General features: G+C 51.7%; 1 protein-coding gene across 2 annotated transcripts in view; it reads left to right on the top strand.

Annotated features, from left to right (window-relative positions):
* The window catches only part of Prdm16 (PR/SET domain 16), a 314,479-nt gene that overhangs the window by 257,823 nt on the left and 35,353 nt on the right, over positions 1-21,303 (top strand). The window contains exon 4 of one of the 2 annotated variants that reach the window (XM_057784430.1): positions 11,349-11,486. In XM_057784430.1, the coding sequence (XP_057640413.1) occupies positions 11,349-11,486 (138 nt within the window). The remainder of the gene's footprint in view (positions 1-11,348; positions 11,487-21,303) is intronic. The other variant, XM_057784432.1, reaches the window with a different exon arrangement.

A 21,303-nucleotide genomic window follows, 5' to 3' on the forward strand; every position in this document is an offset into this window, starting at 1 on the left:
GGGGCGGCACGTGGGTTTTATTTTGCTCGGTTTTGTTTTCGAGATGTTGACGACCAGTTCCAGAAGGTGCAAGCATCTTCTAGGATTGTACTCTGGCCAACAGAGAGGCTCCTCTCCATGTGAGCCACAGGAAGCTGGGGTTGCAACTGCATGTGGGCACGGTGTTAGAGGAGACTCTCACCCTGCAGAAATGAAAACTGAATCTAAGCGCTTGGCTGTTGCTGAGAACGGAGCCCGTGGAAGCTGCCTTTCTGGGGAGGGCTTGTTAAGGTGGAGAGCAGTCTCAGCTACCAGATTCTGGACCTGGGTGGCCACTGCTGGATCCAGACCCCAAAAGACCCAAATCAAACACAGACTAGTAGCCCTGCCTCCCCCATGCAGCAGCTCCCACCTAAGCAGAGGTCAGCCCTCACACAGGTAGATTCCCTGCAGAGAACACCTATGATTCCTTCTGAAAATCTCCTGACCCAGGAAAGCAGAGACGGACACTCGGAAACCACATCTGCTTCTCCAGGTCTCTGGGATTGTTTCCTTCTCCGTGGGCATAGAAGCAGGTCTATCAGAACAAGGGCCTCTGGAGCTCTTTGGAGGAGGAAAGCCAGCGATCCTGCTTCTGCTAGTGCCTTCTGCAGCAGGAAAAGTAAAAGACAAGGAAGGATCCCAGGGAAAATGTGTCCTGCCTCCTACACAGTCACCCTATTTAAATTCTGGATCAGAGGCCATGGGGTTAGCGGTGGTGTTCACAGTCAGAGGCCATGGGGTTAGTGGCTGTGTTCACGGTCACTGTGGCATGCCTATGACATGCTAAGATGGAGTAAAATGCTTAAGAGGGGCTAGGGAAATGGCTCAGTTGATAAAATGTTTGATGTGCAAGCATGAGAAACAGAGTTTGATTCCCCCACACCTGTAGAAAGCTGCACACTGCAGTATACATCTGTAATCTCAGCACTAGAGGATTGACACACACATGTGCATACATCTGCGTGCACACAATGCACCTACCCACATAAACACGTGTGTACTACTCGGCTCTCTCTCTCTCTCTCTCTCTCTCTCTCTCTCTCTCTCTCTCTCTCTCTCTCTCTCTCACACACACACACACACACACACAAATAAATGCTTCTTCTATTCCACATCCGTACTTGAACAGATTAGGGACCCCCAAAAGACCCAGGCAGATAGTGGAGCAAATGTCATTCCTTTGACATTTGCTCAGCAGAGAAACGGGAACACAGAAGTGAGGAGAGTTACTCTGTCGAATGGCTTCTGTCTGCTGTGCAAGGCTGACTTGGCCGTACCTTTGTCTATGAGTCACTTGAAACATGCCCATCCTGAGGCAGACGTCTCAAGCCAAGCTCACATCCGAGGGCGAGCTGAACTTGCAACCCAAAGCCCGTCCCTAATAAGCTGTGTGGAAGCTAATCTGAAATAAGCATACCTTACATCTTAGTTCCTTCACCTCTGGTGGCAAGAGGGCGGGGTGTAAGGAGAAAGGATGGTCCAGTTGGACTGTAGTCAGTGCACCCTAAGGTTCATCTCTTTCTTAACCAAGTGGTCAACCGCTAAAGTCCAGGCACACTAAGAAAAACAGATCATGGGAAGCAGAGTCATCACGAAACAACATTTGGAGGAAAAGCTCCTCACGCAATACAGTCAAAATAAGGGCTGAGCCTCGCCAGCATCCTTTCATCTGTGCATACCTGGACCCGCTCAGGGAAGGAACTGGCATTGACCCTTTGCGGTACCTCCAAAGACAACATTGTCGGCACCAAGAGTCCTTTGCCAATGACCATTTTTGTATGTCAAAGAGTACCAAGAACTGTTCTTTGTGGAGATTGGCAAGGTCTTTGCTTAGACTTGGCCTGTTGAGATTTGAGCTATTTCCAAGAGCTGACCTCAAAACATTGGGCTGATACAGAAGGTGGTGAGTCACTGCACTCCTCTGTACCCGTGTGTGCCAGTGAGAGGGATGAGTGCCCAGAGGCTGTGTCTGCTGTGGGAGAGGCACCAGATAGAACCTAGCAGGCTTCTCTAAGCACCTACCATGGGTCATGTAGCCTCTGTGCTGAAGGATATAGGTCACCATTATGTTGAGCCCCAGGAAACAGACTCAGGATGATGATTCAGTAACATTGACCTGGGAAAGATTATAACTCTGGTTCAGAGAGGACTGGCCAAGAGGGTTGACAGGCAGGTCCTTCAGCACAACCCAGAGAGAGCAATGGGAAAGAAAATGACCCAGACTTAATAGGGGAGGTGAAGAAAGGAGGTTCGGTGGGTGAAGGAAGGCCGATGAGAACATGTCCTCGGTTGTCTTGAAATGCCTTTGCTCCCTCATTTGTCCCCAAACCTTCTTTGAGCATCTACCGTCTACATGGCTCTAGGAGTCACCCAGGTGACTTCCTCAAGTCATTCACCATTCTCAGGAGAAGGAAGATGGAAAGTGACCATCAAGGTCCAGTCCATCTGTGCTGCTGAGGACCCTTGATGTGAACCCCCAGTCAGCATCCCAGGAGAGCTATCCTATGTTCTGGCACCCCATATCACTGGAAAGATGTTCTCTTCTGGATCACTGTGGGAGTCCAGGGAAACCAGAGAGTTCTGGATATGTTATGTATCCGTCCAGCCATCTCTCCATCTACCAACTCAACATCCACCAGTCCACCCACTTGGCATCTACCTCTATACCCATTCAACAATCATTAATCCGTCCACCCATTCAATTCCCACCTATCTACCCATGTAACATCCATCTGTCTATTCACGCAACGTCCATTCATCCACCCGTTCAACATCCATGCATCCATCACCCATTCAACATCTATCCATCCACACATTCAACAGCTGTCTCCCATTCCCATGTATATGCATTCAATGACAGTTCAAAACCCATCCATTCATCTGATATTTATCTGCTCATCATCCACCATTCAATGTAGACTTATATACCCACTTATACATACATTCAACCTCAATCTGTCCCACTCATTCACCCAAATTCCATCCATTTATACACCCATCCATCTATCTACTTATGAAGACATCCAATGGGTCTCAGCTAATCACATGTTCCAGGACAGATCCCAGAGAAGCTTCAGTTACCCTCAGCAACCCTGGGGTTGTGAGACTGTAAGGAAAAGCAGAGGAAGTGTTAGCTAGAATGAGTAAGACGTCCTGACGCAGTATGAACGTGGTTGACAAGTAGCCAGTGCTCACTACTCTGTATCTTTCTGTTTGTACGACCTGGAGCACATTTCCAGGTTACTTTGTGCCTCCGATACAGTGCCAGCTGTGGCCATCTCTTGGGAAGACGTGAACTTTCAACAGCTAGATGGTCAAGTTACCATTGGTTATAGCATCACACAGCCCATAGGGAGGTGACCCTCTCGCTGAGGGTGAAATAAGAAAGGCCAGGGCCAGCAGAGTGGCCTGGGCTTTGCACATCACTGCCCTCTCTAAGGAGCAAAGGAGCAGGAGACTGCCACTCAGCGCCAAGCTGCACCAAGTTCTCCTAAAGTTGACCCTCCCCCACGTGCTGCTTGCAATGACTGCTGTGGCCGTGATGGGCATGGCAGAGAGGGGGCATTTACAGCCCATCTTGAAGTTGTATGCCTGTGGGAGCAAGGATTCAGAAGTCCCCCTGGACACCGATCAGGGATCTACTCCAGCCAGCTGGGCAGGGAGGCACAGGACTGTTGGTGGGCTCCTCAGTCTTGCATTCAACTCCCGTGTATGAGGGCTTTTGTTAAACAACTATAGCCCTGCTCCCACAGACCTGAGATCTCATGTGGCCCCAACCACATGTCAGTGGCTAGCCCACCACGGGGAACTCCTCCCGCATCCGCTGTGGGGGTTGCTGCGTTCACAAGCGCTGCAGTTTGTCACCCTCTAAAAGCCAAAGAAAGGTTATGTGTGTGACACCTCCCAGGCCCTGCCTGCCCTCAGAAGAGCCACTTCCTGTGACAGCCTAGCACTTACACCCCCTGAGCAGGGGTGTGGCCACAAATATTTGGTTTGGGGTTGTGGGATCTTAAAATATTTTATGATTAAAAAAAAAAAAAAAAAGCAAAAGCACTTTGCTTTGGAAGGTCAGGGCCAGGTCCGTGCCAGCATGCGAGCTCCAGGCTTGGGGCTCTGCCTGGCCTGTACTTGACTCAGAGGAAACTTGGATCTAAAAATTGCTGAAGTTATTTGCATCTGAACGACACCAGCACTGTTCTGGACAGACCAGACTAGCAACAGCAGCCTGTGTCCCTCCTCCCAGCAACAGCCTGAGCCAGGACTCTGGGCCCAACCATCCCAAGGACTGCCCTAGGCGATGTAGGGGAGGCTCCAAATTTGGGAAGACCCTGGACACTTAGGAATGCTCTGCAAGTCACCTGGGGTCTTAGGGATTTTCTCAGAGGGCCTTTGTAAAGCACATGGTCCCAGACATAGCGTAGCTGTGCTTGTGATCTGGGGTCAGCCAACAGGAGCAGAACTGTAGGTGGGTGCTCCTACAATGTAAGGAGCAGAGTGTGTGTGGAGCGGGCTGAGCTCAGCTTGTGGAAAGACCCCTCTGAGCTGGCGCTCATTGGGAACACCCATGGGGGCAGCAGAACATTTATACCCATGACACCTTAGAGTATTTGTACCGCTGGAGTTCAGAAGCTGTGCTCACTTGTTGGTGAGATCCAAGGAGTCCTTACAAAGCTCACATCTGGGCAAGCCGACACTGTGACTCAGCCGTCTTTGAACAGCAGGATTCGTGGCCACTTTCTTTGTAGGTTCAGGCTCGCCACCTCCCCCAGATCCTTGTCCTCTGAGAGCCAGTTGAAATACCAGCAGAGTGCTTGCTGCTAGGATCAGGTTGTGACATCAGATGTTTGACTCTGAACTGCTGCTTACAAACTGAACTTCGGCAAGGGGGTTGAGTTTGCCAAAGCATCCTCTTTGAGTGTATCTTATGTGTCAGTCAGATGGAGTGACTCTGCCACTACCTAGACAGTCAGCCTTGGCTTTGGGAAGTTGGAGCAGGGTAGAGAAGGCCCTTGTGATGAGTGCCACCAGTTCAGCTTCTTGGGAGAAGTGGAGGCAGCAACAATATAAAAAAACTATTATCCCCACTCCAGAGCTCCTGAGAGACATTCCCAACACTCATCACCCACCACGCCATCCATAGGAAAGGCACACAGGTCATGTGCATTCTAAAGACTAGGGAGGGGCCCTGCTTGGAGCATCTGTCGTGGTGGACACTCGTCTCAAGAGCAGACACATAGGTCCTCCAAGAGTCAGCAAGACCCACCACCATCAGTGTTTAGAAATATGTGAGCATAACAAGATTGTTGGCTGGTACCTAGTTCATTCTTGTACCTCCTCAGGCTGCCTGAGCTCGCTATCTGTGCGGGTAGCCATGGACTGGAGAGCAGAAGAGAGGCTCTCCGGTTTCCTAAGTGGCCATGGAGGCAGGACCCCAGACAAGTCACCTCATCCAGTTGAGAGTGATCACTACTCAATGCTCACTCTCCAGAGGGAGAGATGGCCAGCCAAACCTTCTTGTATTCCCCTGGGGGAAGAACGTTCACTTCTGAGGGTTCTTGCCCACCAACAGGCTCGTGGCGGTGTCTGACTTGCCATCCCCCAGATTTCAACAGCCCCCCTTCCCACCAGCTGTTGCCAGTCTCCTAAGATGCGTCTGTGCCAGCCCCATCTGCAGCTCATACTTTGCTTTACGGAAGACACAGAATGCTAGCATGAATCACCAAGCTGACCTTTTATTTCTTGTGGCTCAGGGTTGCAGCCCATGATCAACGAGACAAAGCCACAGATGCCAAGATGGTTGAGCCATGTGACCCACCTCAAACACCCCACTCGGGTCAGTGTGCACTGTGGGGATGGTGCGAGGGCTATCCCCATTTGAAGAACATCCTTGGTGGGTTTGCAGTAAGATCACAGGAAAGGGTGGTGACCCAGCTCCTGCAGCAGGCATCAAGAAAGAGCCCTCGCAGCTCCAGGCTTCCAAGGCTCCTCTTTTCCTCTATTGTCCTCCTGAGATTCAGAAGTATGAGTCCCCTAGAGGCTTTGAGTCCCTCAGGCAAAGCGCAGTCACCACCTAAGCCCTTTTCCATTTCACCATCATGCCCTCTTCCTTCAGGCAAAGTTCACAGATGATGGCACAGGACGGTTATTTCCCTGACAGGTAAAACCTGGGCCAAAAAGAACAAAGAAGGGAAGAGAAGAGGTTAAGTTAGTTTAGCGTAGAAGGGCTGGAAGGCACAGAGATACAGGGGAAGACAGCATAAAGAGGAGGTGAGCATTGGGCTAGATGCACAAGGCATGTACCCTGGAGCTCTGTTTCACAAGATGGCAGAGGACATGGGGGAGATCAGCTGTGTGTCTGGGATGTTTGCACACAGTTGAAGTCTCAGAGTCTGAGAATTGGGTGTGAGATTGCCGGGAACCTCAGAGTTTTCATGAGGCATTTGCATGTCTGAGTAACTTCTGGTGTGTGCCTTTCTTCAGATCTTCAAAGGCCTGCGTGGGGCCCAAATGCTGGAAAATATGGGATTCGGTGACTTTTTACTATACACATTTCTTGGTGTAGCTTTAAACTGAGAACATCTGCCTGTGACTGACACAGGAGCCAAGTTCTCCAGGTGTGGAATGGGACGTCACCAGCACCTGTTAGTACAGTCCCTGGTCAGGCAACAACTCTCTTTTGGCAGCCCCCAAACCCTGTGCCATACTCTGGAGTCTGTCCAGGACCCTGTAACTCTATCATACACTACTACCCGGCAACTGTCTAGTGGAGGCCAAGGCCGGAGGGACATAGAAAGTCCCAGACAACTTCTTCCAGGAGCGAGTCCCAGAAAACTCTCTCTCCCTCCTATTCTTCACTTCCCTCCTTCTCAGCTGGAACAGATGGGCCCCTGACCTCCTGATCTCCTCAGCGAGGCTCCTGTCTGCTGGCTGCAGCAGACTCCATGCTGCTGCCGTGTTTCTGCTTAGCACTTGGTCATGTCACCACCAAGCCCATAATGAGCGTCGGGACAGGATTTATGAGCTCATTCAGGCTCCATGTCCGCCACATGGAGGTGTCTCCAGAAGGCCTGCCCTCCTCTTTCTGTCACAAGAATGGACTTTCTGTTTGGGCTCCTTGTGAGTGTCGTAAATCATAACCATTGTATGTATATACGTGTGCCTCTACGTATCTGTGTGTGCGTATGTGTTCATGTTAGTGTGTGTGCCCAGGTGTGCATGCAGGTGTGGAGGAGGGTTAGTGGGACACGTGATACAGTCCTACAGACACCCACCATACTGTGAGCTTCAGGGGAGCACGCTGCAGCCTTAGGGCACAGGCCAACAAGGTGACTCCTAGGCCTCACTCCTTCCTGCAGGCTGGGAATCCATTAGGTGAGCTGACGACAGACGCCTATGCACTCACGCCTGTGTGCACGTCCCATATGGAGCCAGCCCCTGGCCATGCCCATTATATGTGAAAGAGCTGGCCCAGCAGAGAGCCACAGATTAAAAGTGCAGGAAACCTCAAATGATGTGCAAAAAAAATTGTCAAGGGTAAGAGGATTTTTTTTTCCATCTCTTCGTTTCTTAACTCAGCATTTCTGATGGGGGTGATTGATGAGCTGGGGAAGCTGGCAGGAACACGGGGGCTGAAAGGCCAAGTGGGGGCAAATGGGCAGAAGGGCCACTTCCACCGGTAATTATGGGAGTCCACAGGCTCAACCCCAACCACTCCAGAGCCAGGCTTTCAAGTGGGTGGGGCCCAAACTCCAAATCTGGGCAGAGGTTCGGCTCCACAGCCACAGAAAAACCAGCCAAGAGAACCCCACCACGCTCGAATATGACTCTTCATGTCTCATGTATGAAGAGAACCTGATGCATGTGCCCTTGTTCTCTTGTCCCCTGTGAGCTCTCACACATCCTTGGAACTATCAGAGCTACACAGCTCCTGCCAGAGCGTAGGTGCAAGCAAAGGCCAGACTCCAGATGGGAAGGACTGAGCCAATACTGTTGCCTCTGGCCTCAGGTCCTTGGCACTTGCTTCTCCCACTGCAGTCAGGGACATGTGCTCAGCTGCCTGTGGCTGTGGACTTGATACCCTAACACCCAGGCCTTCCTCTCAGCATCCCACGAACCCTCAGAGCCAAGCAATTGCTGGTCAGAGTCCCAGTGGGCCACTTGAGGTCCCCTCAGCTAGGAAGTGGTGGTAAGACTCCATCTCCATGGCTACATCAAAGCCCAGCTTCAGAAGCAGCAATGCCAAGGACCTGTGAGGATCCAAGCCTGGGTGGTGGATTCCAGATTTTAGAGAATACCACCTAATTCTACTGCCTATGACAGTGGCTCCTCCCTCCCTGGTCTCTGAGGTGATCACACTGGGAAAGGGAACTTTCTCAAGTCTTTAGGGACCATCAGGAAAGCAATCATACAGAGGGTCAGGAGCTAATGAAGGACAGAAGCCTGGACAGTTACAGACTAGGACCAACTATAGCTACCTAGGTCACTTTCTCATAGGAATGAATTCGTCTTTTTTCAAAAATGTGCCAGTTGAGTGTGCATGCACACGCACACACACACACACACAGGCACATGTGTGCACATTAAAGATTCTTGAGTATACACACATGCACTTACATATATGTGTGTGTGTGTGTGTGCATGTTTTTACACACAGGGTGCATAGCTGTGTATGTATAGCCATAAGCATATGCACACATGCACACACCTTGCATGCACGCATATTTATCCATATGATTAGCTGGACCTCACTGAGCTGCCAAGCACTTTAACAGAATAATGAATACGGCCTCATCCACAGCCAGCCTAGAGTGACTGTGAGCTAATGAACAAAGATTGTTTTGGGGAAAGCAGGTCTCAATTCTGAGAAATCAACAACCAAACCCCAGCAAAGTCCTGGGGACAGAGCCTTGTATGAAGACATGCTCATTCACAGCACCGTTAACTAGCTCCCCCAGGCCCTGCACCATAAGGGAAAAAAAACAGAGAGACAGAAAAATGAGCAAGATACACACAGAGGGAGGAACAGGGAGCCAGAAACAGGACCTGGGATTCGGCACCATCTGCTTAGAGGTCTGTGTGGCAGGGATCCACAGGAAGTCCCTGACCCCTCAGGAAGGGAGAAAGGGGTCCCCTGGCCTCTCGGCAGCTAGCCTTTCTCAATTCCTATGTCTCAGGAGTGGGGTGAGCCTCCTTGTCATGGAGAGGCCCTGTCACCTGTGGGCTGACCTCTTCAGCAGTTCCCTGAAGAGTTATCAGTTGGGAGGAGGGTCTGAGGTGCTCCCTCTGTGGGCTTGGTGGCCTGAGCCCACCACATCTTAGAGAATGGGAGACCTGACCACCCCCACCAGGCACGTCAACCCTCATGGTCTCAACATAAGGCCGCTCTTCTGTCTGCCTCCATCCTCTGCAGGCTGTGGGGGGTCACCCAGTAGTGTTTGGGTTGGGCTGGCCCTGAACTGGACCATGGCAGGCAGTGACCTCCAAGGGTAGGTAAGGAGCAGGGAAGGCTTCGTCTAACCCCTGAGTAGCAAGGCCTTGAGTGAACTCCGGTATCCCGGATAGGGTTCAGACACCTGGGGAGATCTCCCTGGGCACCCCTCCCCTGAGCCCCAGAGGAGAGGAGAGGAAAACCTCTATCCTAATACCTCTAGAGTTGAGGGTCCTGCCCCTCAGGAAGCATTCTGATCCCCTTACCTGCTCTCTAAACTAAGAGAGGAGTGCAGTCGGGCTCCCAGCTTTGCCAACAGTGTATGGACCCTAGTGTTGCAGATTTGAGAGGAAAGTCGAGATCCCAGGCTTGGGGGGAGGAGCACTCTGGGCGTTCTCCATCCCCACTTTCCCGGGCACAGAACATAGTTGCTTCGTGGTCTCATCCATAGCCAGCCTGGAGTGCTGAGGCCTCTTAGCTGATTCTGGGCTGAGGGAACATGGGGGCAAGTGGTTGAAGGGCTTAGCCACTTAACTCAAGTCTCTGCCTGATGGAGTCAGTGCTTAGCCCCATTTCTGCCCCTGCTGCCTCGTGCTTCCAGAGAATCCAGTGGACACCCAAGGGAGCTCATGGAGCCCTGGGATCGGGCATTGCTATGTGTTACTGTACAGGGCTGCAGTCTGCCCCTGGAATCTGCAGGACTTCTTCCATACGCTCCCTCCCTACTGGGTCCCTTAAGGCTGCTGCCCTTTGTTGGGAACCCAGGGGTCATTGACAGGTGTCAACTGGGAGACAAAGCCATCTGCCACATGCTCAGGGTCTGACTTGTGTCAGAATCCTTGGGGACAAGGGAGTGGGTGTACAGAAGCAGGACGTGTGGTTTCATTGTTGTGCACGGGATTCCAATGCGGGCCATAGGTGCACAAGGATCTTGAAAACTGCATGCCTAGTGGTGAAAATGTACTGAGAGAGCCCCTCCTGCTGCACCTTCACCCCTTCCCAGCTGAAAACGCCTGCCCCAGGATACTCCTGCCCACCAACCTCCCTTTTAACCATCCTGCCTTTCGTGTGCCCAGTTAGCCACCCCAGTTGCTTCAAAGGCTTTGAATTAGGGCTCGCCGTAGGTTCTGAACAGAGCAGGTATGAGTGGAACTCTATGGTGTCTGCAGCTGCCAGCTTGTGGTCCAGGTCTTCTTGCAAGCAACCCTTCAGGGTGGGGGCAGGGGTTGGGGTGGAGGTGGGGGGAACACAAATCAGCAAACAAGACTCTGAAGGGAGTTCAGAAGGCATCAGCAACGACAAAGCAAAGCCAGTGTGGGCCCTGCCTGTTGTGCAGGACCTGGGGAGGAAGCATGACGTTTACTGGCTGGCCAGCATCAAACTGAAACTTCCCAATTTTGAGGACACGAAATGTCTTCCTGGCATTCAGGTGATGTGCTTATCTGACAGGAGCGTGTCTACACAGGCACACGCACATGCACGCTTAGATACCACACACACAGACTCAGGTGCTGCGCACACCCTGGTAACACCTTTACCTTCAGAAGTGCTTTTTCTAGCCCAACACCCCCACTGTCCTTAGCAGAGGGCTTGTGTCAGACACAGAAGGCTCTGCTTTCTCACACCTGGACAGCTTACTGGAACACTTTACCAGTGCAGGAGACTCGTCATTGCCTGGCCTGACCGTGAGCAGCTATGTAAGAACAGGAAGAGCCACCCTCTTCTCCGCCAATCTCCTGGTGGCTCCCTGGACCAGGTGTGATGGGTAGACAGGGCCTCTCTGGTGCGAAGGACTGACTAAAGCTCTCACCCAACCTGCCATCCTGCCTGAGCCTCTGAGGCCAGTGCAGCCTGACATAGCACACGGGGCACCTCTGACCTTAGCGCACTTCTTCCCCAGCAGGTCTCTGAAGACTTGGGCAGCGAGAAGTTCTGCGTGGATGCCAATCAGGCCGGGGTTGGCAGCTGGCTCAAGTACATCCGTGTAGCGTGTTCCTGTGATGACCAAAACCTCACCATGTGTCAGATCAACGAACAGGTAGGTCTAGGATGGTCACCGTCCCTGCTAACTGTCCTTGGAGACAAGGCACCAAGGTGGATGGTTGCTAAGGGGCGGGTCAGCCGAGCCTCTGGTAAGATCATGGGTCACCTGCTAAGCTCTGTACTGCCGTAGGGGGTGGCCATTTAACACCTGCCCAGCTGGGCTACCTGTAGAATTTAGATGCCCCAGAATACTTCACAAGAGCAAAGACCACAGAGCAAAGGTCAGCAGAAACTTGTCTGAGGCTGGCGACATTGGAGAACTGAGAGCTGTGGTTTTAAACAGCAGCTGAAACAGACAGGACCTCAAGTCACAGGGGCCTCATTCCCTACAAATACCAAGAATTGTGGGAAGAGCGGCCAACAGGAACCAATGGGAAGGAGAGTTGCCTAAACCCTGGTCAATCAAGGCTTCCTAAAGTCCACATTGGCCAGTCTAATGGCACAGGGCTACTTCCTAGACCAGGAAAAATGCCCAAAGCCCACAAGTCATAATCATGGCATGACCTGCTGCCAAGGGCATGGTCCTGCATTGACATGGCCTCCCGTCTCTCTAGGAGTCAACTGAGCTGAACAGTCCTGACTTCTGCCTCATCCCTCTCAGAGGCTGAGGAACCCGCAGTTCTGAGCTCAGCTTCTCAGAACAAGAACCCCACAAGTTCCTTAGCTCCTCCAGTTCCATGGCTTGCCACTGCAGTCCCAGGGCAGGGGGCCAGGCCCACAAGTACTCAGTTTCTTTCTGCTGGGCACTGTGACCATTGCTACTCTGTCTCTTCCATAGCGTCACGTTTGACCTTGCAGATATCAGTCCTCCAGCAAAGCCTTGTGTTTTCCTCCGGGTACCAACTCCCAACCCTCCCAGCCGAGCAGTTCATTCTGCCTGTGTCTTCAGGCTACATGTGAGATTTTGTTGCAGGGGGGAAAAAGGGTCCATTTTATTTTAAAAACCGTTCGTGAAGACCAGGTAACAAAGGACCCATTCTTGTGTTGCCCTGCAAGCCTTCTAAAGTGGTTCAAGGCTCTTGACTCTAGAGAAATATTTTGCATTTAAAAAGGAAACAGGGAGGCCATGAGGGAGGCCCCTAGCCCTGCTTACTGCTTCGCTGTGCTCCTCCAGAGCTGTCTCCGGAGCTCTTGGGCTCAATTTGCTAGCAGTGGCTCCACCAGACACTTGCTGGTTCCAGACAGAACCAGGACCTGGGATGCTGCTGCCAACACCTCCATGACCTTCCACTAAAACCAAAAATTTTGAGAGAAGGAAAAAGGACAACTTTCTGACTGAGGAATTTTGAGCATAGGAATAATAACTATGACGGTAAAGGGGAACATAGAAGAAAAACTTCCCGCTTCTAGAAAAAATAGAGACAGAGTGACGGGAAACTGGATTTAAGGTACACAGGGTTTGGCCAAGCCCCCCTCCCCAGCTCAGATCTGCAGAACATTGAGCCCTGGTAAGCATGATGCGGGCATCTGCGTGCCCGGATGGGTTTCTGCGAGATGCTGGTAGAGCAACGAGAATACAGCTTCTGTTACCTGGGAAACAGATGCTGGAACTTAGCTGAAATGGAACAGTGAGGCTTGAGTCTTTGTGGAGCAAGCTTTTTAGAAAACACACACAGTATAGTCCTCTCAAAGAAAAACTGGCCTTCAAAAACCTTTTATTCTTTCTTAATTATTTCAGGGACGTTTACTTAAACTACCATGTATGGGTTAAAGAGAAGTGATTGCCTTGCAGGGAATTCTCTTTTCATTTCAGACCATGGGCGGGAATGCTCCAGGTTAGAGTCATTTACATCCTTGGACCCCTGCATCCTTTGGTTCAAAGCTACTGCGTCCCCAGCCTTTCCCAGCCCTGTGCCCTGAGCCCTGAGCCCTACCCTGTGTCTTGTGCCCTGTGCCTTTCCCTGTGTTCTGTGTCCTGTGCCCTGCCCTGTGCCCTGTGTCTTATGCTCTTCCCTGTGCCCTGCACTCTGCCCTGTGTCCTGTGTCCTGTGTCCTGCACCCTGTCCTGCTCCCTGTGCCCTGTGTCCTGTACCCTGTCCTCCGCCCTGTGTCCTGTGCCCTGTGTCCTGCACCCTGTCCTGTGCCCTGTGTTCTGCACCCTGTCCTGTGCCCTGTGTTCTGCACCCTGTATCTTATGCTCTGCCCTGTGCCCTGCACTCTGCCCTGTGTCCTATGCCCTGTGTCCTGCACCCTGTCCTGTGCCCTGTGTCCTGTGCCCTGTGTCCTGCGCCTTTCCCTGTGTCCTGTGCCCTGTATCTTATGCTCTGCCCTGTGCCTTGCCCTGTGCCCTGCCCTATGTCCTGTATCCTGTGCCCTGAGCCATACCCTGTGTCTTGTGCCCTGCGCCTTTCCCTGTGCCCTATGTCCTGTGCCCTGTGTCTTATGCTCTTCCCTGTGCCCTGCACTCTACCCTCTGTCCTCCACCCTGTGCCCTGCACTCTGCCCTGTGTCCTGTGCCCTGTGTCCTGTGCCCTGTGTCCTGTGCCCTGTGTCCTGTACCCTGTCCTGCACCTTTCCCTGTGTCCTGTGCCCTGTATCTTATGTGCTGCCCTGTGCCCTGCACTCTGCCTTGAGTCTTATGCTCTTCCCTGTGCCCTGCACCCTGCCCTCTGTCCTCCACCCTGTGTCCTGCACCCTGTCCTGTGCCCTGTGCCCTGTGCCTTGCTCTATGTCCTGTGCCCTGTGTCCTGTGCCCTGTATCTTCTGCTTTTCCCTGTGCCCGGCACTCTACCCTGTGTCCTGTGCCCTGTGTCCTGTACCCTGTCCTGTGCCCTGTGCCTTGCTCTGTGTCCTGTGTCCTTTGTCCTGTACTATGTGCCCTCTGCCATGTGTCCAGTGTCTTGTGACCTTCCCTATGCCCTGCTTCCTTTTCTCCATGTCATTTTCTCTGTACCCTGTGCCCTGCCGTGTGCTCTGTGCCCACACTCTTGACTGCATTTCTTGACTAACGCCAGATCAGACTTACCTGTGCCTCCTTACCTGCTGGCTGTCTCTCTTCTACATGGTCTTGTAGGGTGAATTCTTCCTGGCCTAATCCCATGCATAGGATGATAAATAGCCCCATGTTTTAGAAGGAATTGGAGATTAAGGCAAATGCCACCTTTGAGAAGGTCCAGAGCCAAAATCCTGAAGCAGTTCCCACCCACAAACTTCACACTGAGACCCCTCTGTAGAGAATAAGCCCCCTCCCCACTGGAACCCACAGACTCACCCCAAATATTCACCAGTTAAATGAAATGACTTTCTGAAAGGCAAAATAGATTTCAGGCTAGTTGTTATTCTCCTCCAAACAGAGATATGTACACACACACACACACACACACACACACACTTACGCCTCTCTTTTCCTCCCTTCCCCTCCCTCTCTCCTTCTCTTTTCCATAGCTGGCCACAGCCCCCATGTAATCACTTTCATTTCCTGGCCATCCTGTGAAGACAATTGTCCCTGTAGAGTAGCACTTTGACCCTCTCCACAGCTGAATAAAACTTCCTGGAGATACTACTAGTAAAAAAGATTCCTGAGGGCAGGCTTCTCTTTGAGAAGGTAACACTGAAAAGCATCAGGTCCTGTTTCTCAGATTATTTTCTCCCTTCCCTGAGTGTCTATGAAAACTTTTAGGCAATTAGGAACACTACACAGCCATGGGCACATACACAACACATATGTGCAAACATGGGTGCATGTACATACCTAAACACACAGTTATATGTATAATCACATATACTGTGGGCATATACACACACATGCACATGTACACAACGCTGCCAGGACAGCACAGCCCATGAGGACACATCTGCATTGCAGAAATGATGCTGTACTATCCAATGAGAAAAATACGTCAAGTCAGAAAAGCATAGGCCTTGCTAATTCAAGGTTCAAGATGCAGGATTGCAGCTCCAGTATCCAAAAGAAATAGAAGGACAGGAGAAGGTCTCAGCATCTTAAGAGAAAGTTCTGGGATCTACATCCACCAGAAGAGATCAACTGTCCACCTATGGAGGAGAGGCGGCTCTAAATTGAAGACATGGGTCAACATGAAGAACGGGAACCCAGGGTCCCAAGATCTGTGTTTGTAATGGTCAGGACCTGGGCTTGAGTCAACTCAGAAGCCTGTATTTCCAGGGTCCTGTGTCTTTGGGAGAGACTCCCGTGTCGCTGCACATAGAAGACTGAAGAAGGTACACCTCCCTTGTCATCATGGGGCTGCATCTGTCCCTGCTTGCTACTGCTGGAGCTGTGACGCATACAGGCTCTGGAAGCCACAGCAGCCCACCTCCTGGCTCTGTTCAGGTCCCTGATGCTGAGAGTCCACTCAGCCCAGCCATGAGCCCTCACCCCAGCTTCATCTGGGTGTTCAGACCTGCTTCAGGCCCGAGGACAAAGGTTATCTTTTTATTTGCTCCTCTGTAGCCTTCTGGAGCTGGAAATGTAGCTCAGGACTTCAAGGGGTTCAATTCCCATCCATCTTTACCGAAACTTCCCTCCAGCCTCCTGATGCCCTGACTGTGGGTGGATATGAAGCAAGTAGCCACTTCTCCGGGAATGCTGGCCAGGCTCCATGCCCTTGTCTATCTCAGCTCCCACCCCACCTAGCGACACGAAAGAAAGTCATTGACCTTGTACCCAATTTCCCGTCTGAACTATGAGAGGCCCTCCTGGCCTTCTGTAGCTCTGAGTCCTCTTTCCAGGGGAACCCATGCTCATGGGAAGGCACTGGTCCTGTCCCTCATGTCCACCTGGGAATCTTCCTTGTGATTCTGAGAAGGGGAGGCAGGCAGCAGAAGAGACTGAGATAGGCCTGGGGTTTTCCTTCTGTATACTAGAGGCCACAGATGGCCTTGGGCCAAGAGTACACCTGGCCCCTAAAGACCAATACTTTTCCTGTTTTTGAAAAAACAAAGTCTTTGGGGTGGCCCATCTGGTAAGAACAACATACCTTCTGCAGAAGTGGGGGATCAGGGCTTTGCCCTGGTATTTTGTTGGGGGTAGTGAAGCCACAGACCTAGAGCATTGCTAGATGCCAAGCAGCCAGAGCAGTCATTTCTCTTCCATCTGAACACGAGTCTAAGGGCAAACACGCACCCACAGCATCTCAGTTCACTTTGAACACCTGAGGACCCCCACCCTTGCCCCGCCCCATCAACCCTTTCCAAGACCTCTCTCTTTGGAAAATTCAAAACATCCAGGTCACCCCTGGGTGTTTTTTCCCTCCTGCAATTATGAGCAAATGAGTTGGTTTCAAACATTTAGGAGACACAAGCAGGGTCTGTTACTGAATTTGTTTTAATGTTAAGAAAGAAAAGAAAAGCTTGGAAATACTGTGCCCACAGGAAGAAGCAGGGGGTGGGCAGAGATCTCTCCACAGAGGAGCCATTCTCTCTTTTCACGCATTGCCTCAGTAGGGTGGGTCTGTGGGCAGAGGAGGGTTTACTGGTCAGCGGGCTGAGGGTGGAGGACAGGATGCAGCCCTGGGAGAGCCGTGCTGCTCTGGCTTCGCTCAGCTCCTTTCATCTGCAAGAACAACCCCAGCCTGTGCTCTCTGTAGAGCACCCCAGTTTCTCAAGGCACGGCAGAAGAGCCAGGGTGCCATGCCCAGCCTGTGACTGGAAGGCTGAGACAACCACAGCCAAGGAAGCTCAAAGGACAGGTCTGCCCACAGCAAGAGAGAGGCCCCTCTTGAAAGCATTGAACACGGTGTTTAAACAGAAAAACCTGGGCAGGAGCTGTGCATCCAAGGCGATCACAGGGCCGACCCTGCTTCTTCACAGAAAAACCGGTGCTGCCTGGCCGAGGCAAACAGCCAACGGCTCCCTGCCTGGAACCTCTTTCCCTCCGAAGTGTGTGAGGCGCTAGGGTTGATAGTTTGAACAGGGTCCTCAGGCTCTGAGCCCCTGACCTTTCCCTACTCCTATGCTTTCCTCCTTTAGATTTTCAATCAAAAGAATCATATATTTTTGTTGTGGTCCTTTGAAATGGTGGCTCCAAAGGGCTAAACACAATTTTCTCTTTGAAAACAAGCAAGGTGCGATTAGAGAATTTGTTGATCCTTTCTTAACCCATGAACAAAACACTTTCGAAATGCCGCTGTAGACTAATGAGATGTATCGGCAGGTAAAGGCACGGGCCACCTCATTTGATGGCCTGAATTCAGTACCTGGAACCCACATAGTGGAAAGAAGTAACAAACTTCTGCAAGATGTTCTTAGACCATACACATACACACACACACACACACACAATTTAGAAGTTCTTTACCTTAAAAAATATATATCAACTTTGTTTTAATTTTGGAGAGCAGTTAAGCTTAAATTCAATTTTCAGTTGTGGTGATGGCCCCAATACAACAACTGCTTATCAGAATTTATCTTCCATTAATTAAATGCAGTCCCTCGTTGGGAACCATGTAACGGCATTGATTATTTAACTATGGGCTAATATTTGATATTTTACGATCCTTATCCAAACTGTGTGACTAAGGAAGAGATAAATGCATAAGGATGTTTTAATTTTTTTAGTGGCAGAGCATATAGTAACAAAATTATAGAGGCTTAGGTACAGATGAAATTGTTCCAGCTGGGCGAGTGGAGCGAGTAGCACACAGATGCAGGGACACTGATGGACACTGATTTTAAACCCGTGCTCGCCCCATTTCCGTCCTGCAAGGGGTTTTTCTTTTATTTCAGTGCTAGGATGCTCAGACATAGCAGGCCTGGGCGCTGTGGGGCTTGGCCTTTGCTTGTAATCACTAAACAGTATCTTCAGCACAAGCCAAGGGCCCTAAGGATCTGAGGGCTGGCAGCCATTGTAAACTGCCTTCTGGATGCTCGTTTGTGTGAAGGGTGCTTAGGCTTGACCTGATCCCCAAGCAGGTGTCCACCTTTCGGCAAGAAGGTTCCAAGTTCTCTCTACAACGTGGAGTCATCTCTTTGTGTCTGGAGCGTGACGGGGGAAGAAAACAGTTTGGGTGGACGGAAGAGTAGTTACTGGCAGTGGTGTTGGCCCAGACTGAGCTGCCGCTGCCGGATGAGGGGAGCAGAGAGGAAGAAACGGGGGCTCAGCTTCAGGCTCTGCCTGATTGTGTCCTTATTCCAGAGCGCCACCAACAGAAGCTGTTTGTTGGGAAGAAGCTGTTGCCACCAAGTTCTCAGACAAGGGATAGCCACTAGATCTGAGGTGACAGGACCCCAGGACTCATGTACCTAAAACATGTGGCGCTGTGGTTTAGAAAGAAGGCAATCAGCTTCTTCCTGCAGCCATCCACCCAAACCCCAAGACGCCGTTGAGGGCTGGAGGGGTCGTACTCCTGGGTTTCCTAGACTCCTTGTTCACAGCCTCTCTTGTGAGGCTAATGGTCAGGGACCAGCGCACTCCAAATGGATGCAGTCAACCAGTTGGCAGGAATCTTAAGGGACGACGGTTATAGTTTATTATAGGCCAGGCACAGAAGGGGCCTGGAGCATACAGTGGGCAGCAATGCTTAAGCGTGAGACACCCTATCCTGTCCTCCCTCAACCTGGCTCCCCCAACAGTGCCAGCTCCGACCAAAGTTGGCCTTTGTTAAGGGCAGTCACCCAGCTCCACAGAGCAGGAACTGACTTTCTCAGAATGGCTGGCTGATAAGGGCTGTACCACTTGCGACAGGTCATAAAAGCATGGGGTGGCTTCTGTATGTGCCCCCGTGGTTGCCTAAGGTAGCCGAGACTTCAGGAACGTCTGTGGAGATTCCTGTTCATTTCCTTGCCTCTCCAGGTGGAGCAAGCTGGAGCACCTGGGCCCCGTCCCGGCCTGTGCAATTAGCACTAATAGGGATTGATTAATTACGTCCGGGGCTCAAAGTCCTACTGGTCATAGTTGCCCAACTTGCCGCCTTGTGGTCCCCACATGTCCCTGACGGGCCCTGGTGGCCCTTCTGTGAAGATGAGAAAGGAATACTTGTGGCCCTACTGTGGCTCGCCTCGCGGTGTCCATGCTGGTGGGAGGGTCCCAGAAGGCTCCTGTCTACAGAACCGGAGTAGAGGTCCCTGGAGGCCCGGTGAGCCAAGGAACAAAGGTGTGGGAGGGTGTGGAGTCCCCGGAATGCCCCAGCCCTCAGAGGGTATAATGGGAAGGGAAGCTGGGCAGCCCTAGAGCTAAAGTAGGAGTCAAGAGGCCCAGTGGCCCCCAAACGGTCGGGGGTGGATAGGAGTGGGTTCCAGGAGAACCAGCTACCTTCAAAGAAACCAGGAGAGAAGCTGATGACCCTGTAGCCTTCTGAATCAGGTGACAAGGCTCCAGATTCCTTTAGCTCAGAGGGAAAGGAGGTAGTGTGTTTGGAGGAGCCCTGGAGGTCAGTCAACCTAACCAGAAGTGTGATAGGGCGTGCAGGCCAGAAAGGCTGGCAGCCTGAAAAGTGTTGCGGGTGGAAAGGATGGGTGCTCTCCCCTCTACCCACTTCTCGGAATAGGTACCCAGCAGCCAGCTGGTAGGAGGACGCACTGCTGGCATGGTAACCATGGCCTCGTGCAATCTGGGTGATTGCAGCAGGGAGCAAAGCCGGTTGTTGGCCAAGCTCTCGGTCCCCTCTTCCAGCCCTTGTACCCAACACCAGGTCACCTACCACATTGTCACTGAGCCATGGGCATGAAGCATGTACTTGCTGTATGTGTCTGTATGTGCTCTGTTGCCAGAGGAAAACATGGGTAAGCTTATTAACAGCTTGACACCCACCCTCCCCTCCAGCTCAGGGGGTGCCCGCGTGGCCTCAGCTCCTCACGCTGGAGCAACTGTGGGTGGATCATCTTCTAAAGCAAGGCGGCTTGAGTCTGACCTTCAAGAAAATAGGTTAGTCAGCTGCTATGTGGCTGGGATTTCAGAAACCATTGGTTTTATTCAAGAAGTCTTTTGATCCCATTTCTCGTCTCCATTTTAAAACCTCTTTGTATTATCAACCTCCCTGAGAATACGCCAAATCAAGTTACTACTATGAGCTGATCTGTGAAGGACTGTCTCACTGATAAGATTGCTGGGTACGCCTGCAGGTTCCTGGCTGTGCACTTCCGCTGTCTGGTGTTGGTGACAGCCAATGGGCACTGGGACCCAGCGTGGCTCTTCTGTGTTCTTTAGTGACTCCCAAGTGTCACTCTGGAGCTAGCTGCCCTTGCCCTAGGTAGGACTGTATTCTTGGGAGGCAAGCAGGCACGCCAGGCTCCCTTCAGTATCTATAGGGCAAACCTCTGCCAGGACCAATGAGTGGCAACAAAAATGTTGTTTACCGTTTATGGCCAGGAGAATCACTGCCTCTCTCCATGGGCTTAGGCAAGTTTGTCTTCTCTTTAATGTTTTTTCTTCTCCTTTTCCTCATGCCCTGTTCCCCTCCAACAATGCAGACTAGCCCAGGGCAGCTGGATGGACCTGTGCCCGGCCTCCCCAGAGCAGCTGGTGTCTCTAGGGTATTTCTCCCACCCCTAGACAGTCCTAACATCAGAAGAGAGTCCCAAGCTAACCACTTCTGCAGTAGGCAGTGAGTTACCCGAGAGAGATGAAGCCATGTGTCTGACGTTTCCAGATAAGAGATACTGAGTCACTGTGCTCCTGGGAGGCCTAGGCCCTGCACTAGGAGAGGCTGGGCCTCTGGAATCTTTGAGACAGAGCCTGGGCAAAGTCAGGGAAGACACAGACACACCCCAAAGCCACCTGCAGTGCTCTGACAGCTTAGTCTCCCGAACGAAGTCCCTGTAATCTGGGACATTTGCTAGGGTACCCCTGTCAGTCTTGGTTCAGATCCTACCACTGAACTGGACACCCCAAATGTAGCTGTCTCCGCCTCAGGGCT

This window comes from Chionomys nivalis, chromosome 11 (genome assembly GCF_950005125.1).
Source record: "Chionomys nivalis chromosome 11, mChiNiv1.1, whole genome shotgun sequence".
NCBI lineage: Eukaryota > Metazoa > Chordata > Mammalia > Rodentia > Cricetidae > Chionomys > Chionomys nivalis.